The 11,426-nt window shown below is 35.6% G+C and overlaps 1 protein-coding gene and 1 long non-coding RNA gene across 3 annotated transcripts; one reads left to right on the top strand and one right to left on the bottom strand.

Moving 5' to 3' along the window:
- Positions 1 to 5,309: 5,309 nt before the first annotated feature.
- LOC110754926 (uncharacterized) lies at positions 5,310 to 7,924 on the bottom strand. Of its 2 annotated transcripts, XR_015834597.1 has the most exons (6): positions 7,406 to 7,924; positions 6,684 to 6,890; positions 6,507 to 6,568; positions 6,301 to 6,383; positions 6,109 to 6,201; positions 5,310 to 5,621 (listed from the first exon to the last, which is right to left on the bottom strand). It is a non-coding gene; the product is annotated as an uncharacterized LOC110754926 (long non-coding RNA). The 2 variants fall into 2 exon arrangements; XR_015834596.1 differs by having other exon boundaries at positions 6,507 to 6,890.
- Positions 7,925 to 9,693: 1,769 nt separating this feature from the next.
- Positions 9,694 to 11,147, top strand: LOC110754895 (GDSL esterase/lipase At4g10955-like). Its single transcript, XM_021956020.2, has 2 exons — positions 9,694 to 9,700; positions 10,097 to 11,147. The coding sequence occupies exons 1-2, from the start codon at positions 9,694 to 9,696 to the stop codon at positions 11,107 to 11,109; spliced, it is 1,020 nt and encodes a 339-aa protein (XP_021811712.2). The 3' UTR covers positions 11,110 to 11,147.
- The last annotated feature ends 279 nt before the right edge of the window (positions 11,148 to 11,426 follow it).

The following is an 11,426-nucleotide window of genomic DNA, read 5'->3' as shown; positions in this document are numbered from 1 at the left end:
ACTTGGGCCTTCCATACTGTCATGTTTTTATACTTTGTTCATAATGGCTATTGCCTTTCCTCATGGTTGTTTGTCGCCTGTGTTTATTGTCATTTTCATTTGTTCAAGTGCTCTAAATTTTACGAAGATATCTGAAAAAGCTTTACAATTTTTCCTCCTACAGTACCTCAATGTGAAATAAGCATGAATAGGTGTAAAATAAATCATCTTGTGCTCTGCTTGGCAGGATATGACAAAGTCCTGCTCATGCTGTGTTCATCTTAATAATGTTCGGGCACAATTGCATCTTAATAATGTAAGTACTTCTGTTTCTTCACATATCCACAACTTAAAGGAGAGTTGGAGAAACTAAAATATAAAGAAAGATATATAGGAGCTAGTTGTATGATTGGGAGTGCTTGCTTCAGTGTAATATTTACCATCACAGGGGATTTTCAAAGTGTTTGCTAAAAACTGAATAATCTCAAACTGATGAGTTAAGCAGCGAGCATCAATCAATCAAGCAAACTGAAGCCTAGACTTGCTGCTGTTGCATTAAATTTCTTACGTCTTTCAGACTAATCCTTAGCGTTTGCTTGGGAAGCACTGGAAGGGCAAGAATGTTGACTTGACCGTGGTAAGAGATTTCAATCTCAACCAAGTCATTAGTTGGGATATGCCAAATCCGTAGTGCTCCATCAATCCATATGCTCACTAATATCAATTCAAGATGATGTATGACCCGATCAAGGAGAGCCCAGTCGCTGCCCCAGTCCTTGCGACTGATAACTTCGAGGCGCCCATCGTCTATGAAAGATGGGTTCTTGGGTGTCTGTAATTAACTCAATTTTAACATGGAAATGTTTTAGTAATTAATGGGTATATATGTATGGGTGTTGCTATTTGGACAACATTATTACTCACCACCTCTCTAATATGGATGGATCCCATATATAGTGGTGGATCCTCTTTTAGAGAGATGATCAGCAATATGATCGTACAAATGAAGGGTGTTGTTATTTTGACTATATTTACCAATCACATTGCTGACAACCTCTTTACTAATCACATTGTTATTTTGACCATACACTGGTTGGGTCACCTCTGTTACAAGGATCCACATCCACTGATTTGAAAGAATATTTGTAAAGGAAAATCAAAGCAATCCTAACAGAAAAAATCAATATAAAAGGTCCGAAGGTGATCTAGTGAATAAATATGGTATAAATAACATTAAACCTGATTGCAAATGCCAATCATAGAAACATTAACCCGTGCATGCATATCTCACGAAAACAAAAACACGTGTAAAGGAAGAAAAAGGAACCTCACTTTTCCATCTTCCATTGTATTTTTTGTCACCCAACGATGATCTCTTCTTCCACCAAAGATAGGCAAGTTAAGACAACAAATTGAATTGATGCTGTACATGTATACCAAAGAGACATAAAATTAGAGTACGCTTAAGTCTGCGCGTGTGCATGTGTGTGTGAATGATAAATATATATATATATATATATATATATATATATATATATATATATATATATATAAAGTAATCAAAACATAGTCAGTGAAGGGTATAGGTTCAAAACTCTTAGTTACCCAATGAATACTTATAAATCCCCTTCCTAATAACTTGTACTCAAAAAAAGTAAACAAAACCTAAAATCAAAATTGATGATCATTATCTCTTCTTCTTTTTTTTCTGCTAGAAATATGAAAAACATCAATGTCACTTGTACAATGGAAACAAAAAAAAAAGTTTAACTTGCATACTAGTAGTGGAGGTCTTAAGTTCAAATTTTGATAACAACAGAAATTCCCGATGTACAGAGAGGATTGCCCTTTTGGTGCATTTGACATTGACAGAATCAAGTTTTTATGAAAAATTAGTTATCAAACTAGGGTTAAAGAAAGAGAAAAAAATTACAGAAGATGTGCCAAAATGAAAGTGCCATTTTCCTTGTGTTTTTTTTTTTCTCCCCATTTAATCAAACAACAAATAGTGAGATGAAAGAGAGAGTGCAAGCAAGGTTTTCATCAAACATTTTAAAGAAATAAAAGCACACAACAGAAACATGATATCATCTATGAGGGACCAATAAAAGAAGTTGAGTGTAAATTCCACGATCATTACGTAACTTCCAGGAATGTGAAGCATTTCCCACTGTCCAAGATGATTCAACACCTTTACATTTGCAACTGAGGTTAGGCCGTCTCTGTTAGGGAAAACAAAAGTATAAAAGTATTAAAAGAAGAATATGTAATTGGCTTATTTTCACAAATGTTTTCTGAGGTTTACGAAATTATCACATTTGATACTTCACAAAATTATCCCATCTATATATATGAGGCAGAAATTACTCAATACAAAGCACAAGTTCAAGTCCTCTGCAGTGATAATGGAGAAGAATATATGAGTTTTGTTTTCCAAATTTGTTGGCAATTTAGGCATGTGTGATATCTATGCACCAACTTGAGGGGGAGTGTTGCGATAATTATGGAATTAATAGAAAATTAGGACACATTCTAGCTTACCTTATTTATCTTCCTGTAATTACACTATTAGGGTTGTATATACGCCTTGTTGATGACTGAAAGAAAGCATGAAGAATTATTCCCAAATGGAAGAACTATAACATTGGCATCAATCGAAATCTTGAACAAACTGAGAGGCAATGGTTTTCATATTCTGCTGATGCTAAGACAAAACATATTTATATGACATAAAAATGTACTACCGTACATATCCTGCATGTAGCAATATTACCTAACATGGTAGGAGAGTTATGGTTCCGGAGATCGTGAGTTTGAATTCTCTAAACTGTCACTTGATAGCATGGAAAAGCTTTAGCCTTAATTATGCTATATTGTATATTCTCGCATACCGATTTTCAAGTCCACAATTCCCGCTACGATACTATCTCCTTAGGGTATGTTTGGTACGCTTCACTGGACTGGACTGGACTGGACTAGGCTAAATAGCACTCGAAACCCATGTTTGGTAACAGACGGGACTAACTTAAATGAGACTATATAGTCCAATAGTAAAAAAAAGGCCTCACTCGCCCGTCTAATATAGTGAGCCCGAAAAGTGGTTCACTAAATAGCACGTTCCTAAATAGAACACGCTAGTCCGACTCCTCTCTTTAAAAAATATTAGGATTTTATTTGTTTTCTTTTTATTATTGTTTTAAATTTTTAATTGGGATTTTTAACATTTATTTATTTATTAGGTCAAAATCCGTAATTAAATTTAAATATTACAAGAATTATTTTGATATTGCATTTGACCACATTTGTATTTGGAAAATCAAACTATAATAATTGACAAATGCTTGATATTCTTTTTATATTGAAACAAGTTTAATAATTCATGATGTGCTGGAAAATCAAACTATAATAATTGACAAATGCTTGATATTCCTTTTATATTGAAACAAGTTTAATAATTCATGATGTGCTGCTTTCTTTATCGCAAGCAATTATTACCTTGTTAAATTATATTTTTCAGTTTAAAGTCAAAAGTCAAATATACAAAAATTATACACATATATATATATATATATATTTTAAATTATTTTTTACTTGATCTTCCATGAAAGACGTAGAATTATATAGAGTGAGTTTAGCTCCTTAGTAATGTTTCGACCAACAAAAAATAGAAGATTTGTAGTAGTCTTGGGGCAAGGCTAAGGAGCAACTAAGATAAATCTTGAGAAGCCAAAAAAAATATATCAAAATTTTATTCTTCATAAACAATCATAATTTTATTTGTTTTATTGTTTTAAATCTTTGAATTGTGTTTCTTTGTAGCATTTATTTATTTTTAGGTCAAAATTTCAAATTAAATTTAAATATTACAAGAATTATTTTTTAGTCCGACACAGCACCAAACATAGGTCTTCACTATTTTTACAATCCAGCTTCTTAGTCCGACGCAGCACCAAACGTAGGTCTTCACTATTTTTACAATCCAGCTTCTTAGTCCGACGCAGCACCAAACGTAGGTCAATACTTAATCCAGCTTAGTCCAATCCGAGCTAATCCAAGACAGTCCCAGGATTTAGTCCAGTCCATGACAGTCCGCCGTACCAAACGACCCCTAGTGCTCAGTTCTTGAAGATAATATATTTTTCTACAGTTTTTTATTTATTCATAGTCGGATTCCTTGCTGGAATTCATGGATTTTAATTATTAATTATTAATTTATTATAGGTTTTAGCTCCATCCATCCAAAGTACAAACAAACCCATGTGCTAATTAATATAAAAAGAAAACGAATCTTCTACTTCTCGCTGCACCGTCCTTTTGTCTTTTTTACATTTTAACCATATTTTTATTACCATAATGTTTCAAGATAATTCATTACAGGATCTAAAACTAAAATTGCCTCAGTTGCCCTTTCTTCTCTTTCTTTTTTATGACCAAAAAGAGAAGAACTTTTGTTTCTACTTTGGTGTTTTCCAAGCTTTATTCGTCATATTGGTCATATTGAGACCATGAGAAGCACAATATTGGTCATAATGAGGAACTTTTGTTTCTAATGATATAATTGTCTATGCTTTTTATTCTTTTCATGATTACAAAAGTTGAAAGATGATAAGTACGTCGGGTCTTTCTCAAGCTTTATCATGTTCTTTGGTCCTGTCAAGCTGCAATTATTTGAAGGGATGTGTCTTGCGGGACCTTATTTTGTTAGAACTTTACATTTTTATTGGTTGTGGCACAGGGAGGAAAGCGAAAACTGTTCAACACCAATGCCAAGGATGTGTGATAATGGCACTGCTCGATCTCTGGCGATGAGGGAACTGTTCAACTATGGGTTCAATTGAAGGTTGAGTTGTGCTTGGTTGACAAATGAAAGGGGATTGACTCCCGTGAGATTACTTAGCCCAACCGGTTGTTTGTGTAGGTGTGCCATTATTGGAATTGAGACCAACCCAATTGAACTAATGTATGTGGTGTAGAATACCTTGTGGTATGGCTTTGCACTGCTCGACTCCTTATCAAGCAATTGAGCTTCGAGGGGTGTACTGGTTCAGATAGGTTCTTTTATGGGAGCTTTAGTAATATACCCAAAATAGGGGCTGATATTATAAAAAAACCTCACATGGAATGCACTTTAGAAACATACCCAAAAATCATTTACTTCATAAGAAATGAGTATTGAAGTTCTTGTAAATTACATGACTGCCACTGATTAACTTAAAACAAGCCCAATACAAAAAACTCAAAAAAAACCCAAAACAAGCCCAGCAAGCCCGAAGTACATTGTTAATACCATATCATAGACGTACATTGTTAATACCATGTCATAGAAGTACATTGTTAATACCATGTCATAGAAGTACAGTGTTGAAGTTCCTATAAATTACATGACTGCCATTGATTAACTTAAAATAAGCCCAACGCAAAAAACTCAAAACAAGCCCAGCAAGCTCGAAGTACATTGTTAATACCATATCATAGAAGTACATCGATAATACCATATCATAGAAGTACATTGTTAATACCATTTCATACAAAAAACTCAAAAAACCCAAAAAAAGGCCCAGCAAGACATCTGATATCCTTTGCAGAAACCACCTCCAATTGTTCACAGTTTCACCAGAAACAATTGCAAAGACATCTGATACCTTTACAAGAAGAAAAAAAAAACACTGTTAATACTATGTCATAACACTATCTTCCTAGTAAAAATTACATTATGCATATAAATACTATGTCATAACTTCAAGTGCATAGCTATATATAGAGCAAAATATAGAGCATGCTTTGTTACTGAAAATCTGTTAATACTATGCCATAGAAGTACACTGTTAATATTATGTCATAGAAGTGCACTGTTAATACTATGTCATAGAAATCATCTCAGTAGCAGGGTATGAACAGTATAACAACTGTTCATACCACTTACTGGAAGTTAACAACTACGTCATTTCATTTGCATAATAGGTACGATAAAGAATCCAAACAGTACACAAGCTAAGAAAGATGCCTACTTGAGTGAATTCATTGAATTGTAATCCTAATCGATGACCCAACTAACATGCTTGAGGAGCCTAAGGCTATTTGTGTATATAGATAGATACATGCATATTGATATATACATGTAAGACATACATTAAAAAACTACACGGGCATGATACTTTCATATTTCTTGAAACCCTTAAGGTCATCAGTTCGGAGGCGCAGAGATATCTCCTGCCCGTGGTTCTACAACAGCAACCAAGTGTCAATCAGAAATTAAAAGAAAAGAGAAAATACTATTGCCACTAATTTCATCATATATTCTGATGTTTAGAGTGTGATTACCTTATTGAAGTTGAGGATGCATTTGGGACTTATGCCAACATAACCAACAGGGGCCATCTCAGTCATGATTCCCACACGCCATGCTTTAAAAAGAACAATGCAAAGATAAATTATCAGCAGGGACATAAAAGTATACCAAGGAATCATATGCACAGCATACTGGACAATCTGTTTATACAAGTGTGAGAATATGCATTCAATGATACCTTGTTCATGACAGAAATAATTCCAGGATCTGCAGCAAGCATGTGCATTCTTTTCAATGCCTCTGACACCGAAGGGTTCAATTGCAGACAAGTAACAAGAAGTTGAAGTTAAAAGCCTCTACCAAAAATTGATAATTGCAATATCTTCACATTTCCTCATACATAATTTTAGAATACCTCAATTCCTGGAAGTTGAAGTGTTCGGAAATCACAAAATATATAAGGTCATTGTGGAAGTTTCAGAGTATGAGGCCTGTATGACATTCGCTGCCTCAATCTCATTTCCTCTTCATCAAATCCAGCTATCCTTAAGTTTGACTTTGCATGTTGTAAAACTTCATCAACCTCATGTTCAGACACTCCCATCATTCTGATTGACTTTCCCTGAACAAGAAGAAAAGCAATCAGTTATCATGCAAGAACTCAGAAAGTTCAGTCATAGAAAGTTAACACTAAATAGTGTTTTAAACATTAAAATCACAAAGAACCTAGATCACTGAGAATCTAAATCCAAGAACAGTAATTATCAATTTTTCTTTTCTTTTATTCAATTTTCTCAGTAACCAAACATTAGATAGCATACACAAACAGAGCCAAACAAGTTAACAACAATGAGAAAAACAAGCATAATGAATTCTAAATCTCTAATTCCAAATATTATATCATTCTAAAATAGAAAAAGCAATACAGCAATGACTCATATTGACTAATTAAGTATTTTACGCCAAGAACTCATTCCAAAATTATGACTACCACCAACTCTACCATCGTCGGCGCTCCAAAGAATGAAGAATAAAATTGAATCACCATATCACCATTGCCAATTCAATCATACACTAAGCAAACACATAAATTAACATCAACAAAAATTTACGAGAAATTAAAATTTTCACAGTAACCTTTAAGAGCTTTTGTGTATGAGAGCCTGAGTAGTTCTTCAGAATCTCTCTCTTGGCGGCGTATCCATACTGAGATCGATGAATTTTATCCAACGATCAATCCAAGTACGATCCCTGCCTTCTTTGCCAGACTCATTCCTCCAGAGGTCCAGAGGAGTTCTTCGTTCCGTCTCCGTCTGCATTGAGGTTGCTGTGGTTAACATCGCTCGAATTCGACGACGCTGGAGAAGGAATTGGAGGTGTGTCGTCGGCCGACAGAGATTGAGACGGAGATGATTGCGGTAGCGTCGGACATGAAGAAGGATGGTGCGTTCATTGGAGCGTCCGACGGAGATGGAGGAAGGGAAATCGGAGATAGAGTTTTGGGCGAAAGTGAATCGGTGACGGGTTGTGGGGATGGAGTCGGCGAGGGCTGTGGTGGAGATGATGAAGATTAAATGGGAATTGGACTAGGAGAAAAGCCAGAAGCAGAGCTCGATTGTTGAAGAAGAAGAAGAAAGTTCGAGATGTATGTTGATGAAGACTGAGTTGATTAATAGACAAAGCAGAAGGGCAAAACAGTAATCCAACATAGTTGTTGAATTTCAAAAATCGACAGCTGTCAATTTTTGGGTTTATTTTGGGTGTGTTTATATATATTGAATGGTATAGGGTTTCTTTATAGAACTATGTCTAGAAATGGGTATTTAACTAATTTCCTATTCTTTTATATGCCTCAATTAAGAGGACTTTACTATTTTTTCAATCTTGCATTTGTGGCTTGGAAGATACGAATGGTACCTAGCCAAAATAGAAAAACCAATGTTATGGTTAGTGCTTCCTTGATTGGGCTCAAAAACCTATATTAGGCACAAGATAACCCTAGATTGGGGTTAATATTTAATGAAATCAGTCCTAAGATTATAATTCGAGCCTATGGGAACCCAAATGGGCCCACGTAGACGCCTTGTTTTTGGGGCCAAAATGCCTTGGATTGGACCTAAAAACCCTATTCGAGCCTGTCCAGCAATAAACATTTATAATACTTGTAAAATAATTGGCAAATAAAGTAGATTATTGAAATGTAAATGACATTAAAATAAAACTCTCAAGACTAGAGTTTTCTCTATCTAATACGAATATTTAAACAAAATGGGCAAAGATTTCTCAATTTAGCCGTTAATGTCAAATGGTTATCTTGGAGGCGAGAAGGCTTTTTAAAATCTTGAAGGTCATTCAAGTATTTTAGAGACGTTGCGTTTGAATTTGGAGAGAGAGTCCTAGAGCTGATGATTTCTCCCTCTATTTATAGGCTTCTTGGGTCTTCTAACCGGCACGGGATCAAATGAGTTTTGATAAGGACCTGCTGGTTAATGAACTGTAAGGAAAGAAAAATAGGGCCTCGAGTGCATCGATCCTTGGGTTACTCGGGGACGGCTTGATGGTGGCTGTTGGGCGGCTCCTGCGGTCCAAATCACATTTAATGCGGTTGCTTGATCATCTGAAATTTTTCAGTTGCCGAAGTTGCCATCTGGTCCTTTGTTTGAGTCTTCGCGCTTTTGTTTGGGTGATAGCATGTTTGGAAGTTTTCCAGTTGCCGAAGTTGCCATCTGGTCCTAATTGTTTCATTTCAACCTTTTCACCAATCCATGTGTATTATTTATAAAAGGCTATTGAGTTCCTGGCTTTGGTGTGGGCTTGGACCGAAATAGATAAACAAGAAATGGGCTTAGTATTTAAACTAAGATGTGGCCCGATTGCAAAATTAAAAGCCCTTTTATCGTTTATAGGAATTGAATGGGCCCGATAGAAGAAATATATATAATGTCAAATTAAAAAAAGATATTAAAGATGTTACTCATCTTCTTTTGAATTTCAGAAGCAAAACCATAACCTTTGAGCTTAAGCTTTTCTTATATGTCTTGGCTTCACCCAAATCAATATAATCTCTCAGTATTTGTGAAGGTGTTTGGCTCAGAAGAATTCTTGCAGATTTGCAGCAGGAGATCAAGTCTCCAAGACAACATATATTGTGACAATATGTCTGCAATTGCAATGACAAAAAATCTAGTCTTTCACAACATGACTATAAAAGGAAACTACCTTTGAAACAGAGAAGATAACAGAGTTTTTTTTTTTTTTTGGGTCTAGTTTGTGTCAGTCTATGTTTTGAGCTTTTATTAAAGAGTTAATAAATTAGGGAAATGCATCAAATTTGGCTGCATTTTTGTGGGACTTTCCTTAAATTATGCGCTCCTAGATTTATGAATTTTGGGGGGTGATCTAATTCCATTCTACTAGTCTTTGATATGGAAGGTATTATTCTATGATGATATGGATTACTTATGGAAAGTTAGTTCCATTTTAGTAAGCTCAAATTCCAATTATAGTTAAGTCTCTAATTTTTTTTTTTGGGGTCATATAAGTCTAATTTGTATCTTATTGTGTTTGCTTGGTTGTTTTGGCATACCATTCTCTCTTGAATTAATTGAGCATAAATTAAAAAGACACAAATGTACAAAGAATGCTTTTGACATTGTTAATTTAGTGATCTGGCTTTGTTTCAAATTTAGGCAGAACTGGTTCTGGGTTAAACTTCTTATGTTTGTTTGTCTCCCCCATATGACAATGGCACAACTTTCATGTAGTATAGGGGATGACAAAAACATATCCCACTAATATTGGTAAATTCTTTCTTTTCATGTAGTATAGGGAATTATAAACGAACTGTGATTGCATGCTTCATACAAGCAATATATTTGCTTGAACTCGATAGACAAGAGAATAGAGACGAAACAAATGCTCTAGCTCCTAAGTGGTGGATACCTTTTAAGTATAAACTATCGCAAACCTTAATCGATGAAAGAGATGGATCCATATTTGGGGCAATTTTGGAATGGGATCGGTCTGCAGCACTTGCTGACTTTGTACTTATCAGGCCAAGTGGTGCACCAAAGGCGGTTTTAGCACTTAGAGGAACATTGCTCAAAGGCCCAACTATGCGAAGGGATATTGAAGACGACCTTCGTTTTCTTGCTTGGGAGAGCTTAAAGGGTTCTGTTAGGTTCAAAGCAGCTATGGAGGCTCTGAAATCAGTTGCTGAAAGGTATGGAAGCAGTAATGTATGTATTGCAGGACACTCATCGGGGGCTGGATTTGCTCTCCAAGTGGGAAAAGCATTAGCGAAAGAAGGGATGTATGTGGAAACTCATTTGTTCAATCCGCCTTCCGTTTCGCTAGCAATGAGCTTCAGAAATATTGGAGAGAAAGCAGGATTTGCTTGGAAGAGATTGAAGTCAATGCTCCCTTTGAGAAATGGAGCTCAGATCAGCAGTGAAGAGGGAGATAGGACTTCTGGTTTTGGACTGAAGAATTGGATGCCAAATTTTTCGGGTTTGAAGAATCCTGGTATGGGTTTGGGAAAATGGGTTCCTCATTTGTACGTAAATAACAGTGACTACATCTGCTGTTCTTATACTGAGCATGATGGAGCAGAAGTAAACAATGCTGACAAGGAGGATGTGTGTCCAACAAATGGTCAAGTAGCAGCAAAGCTGTTTGTTATGTCAAGGGGAAACCAGAAGTTTTCGGAGGCTCACGGTTTAGAGCAATGGTGGTCTGATGATTTGGAACTTCAACTGGCTATGCATAACAGTAAGCTCATTAGCAGGCAGCTGAAATCCTTGTATAGCCTTCCAGCTCCACAACAAACACTTGCTAGATAACAAAGGCCCTCTTGTTTTCACAGTAAGCTCATTAGCAGGCAGCTTAAATAACTCGTTTTCGACTTGGGCCTTCCATACTGTCATGTTTTTATACTTTGTCCATCAGTTCATAATGGCTATTGCCTTTGCTCATCGTTGTTTGTCACCTGTGTTTATTGTCATTTTCATTTGTTCAAGTGCTCTAAATTTTCCGAAGATATCTGAAAAAGCTTTGCAATTTTTCCTTCTACAGTGCCTCAATGTGAAATAAGCATGAATAGGTGTAAAATAGTGTTCGGGCACAATTGCGTCATATTGAGCCAGTATCGTCTTGTATC

The sequence above is a fragment of the Prunus avium genome, chromosome 3 (assembly GCF_965620075.1).
Source record: "Prunus avium chromosome 3, drPruAviu1.hap1.1, whole genome shotgun sequence".
NCBI lineage: Eukaryota > Viridiplantae > Streptophyta > Magnoliopsida > Rosales > Rosaceae > Prunus > Prunus avium.
This window is presented reverse-complemented; position numbering and strand designations above follow the sequence as displayed.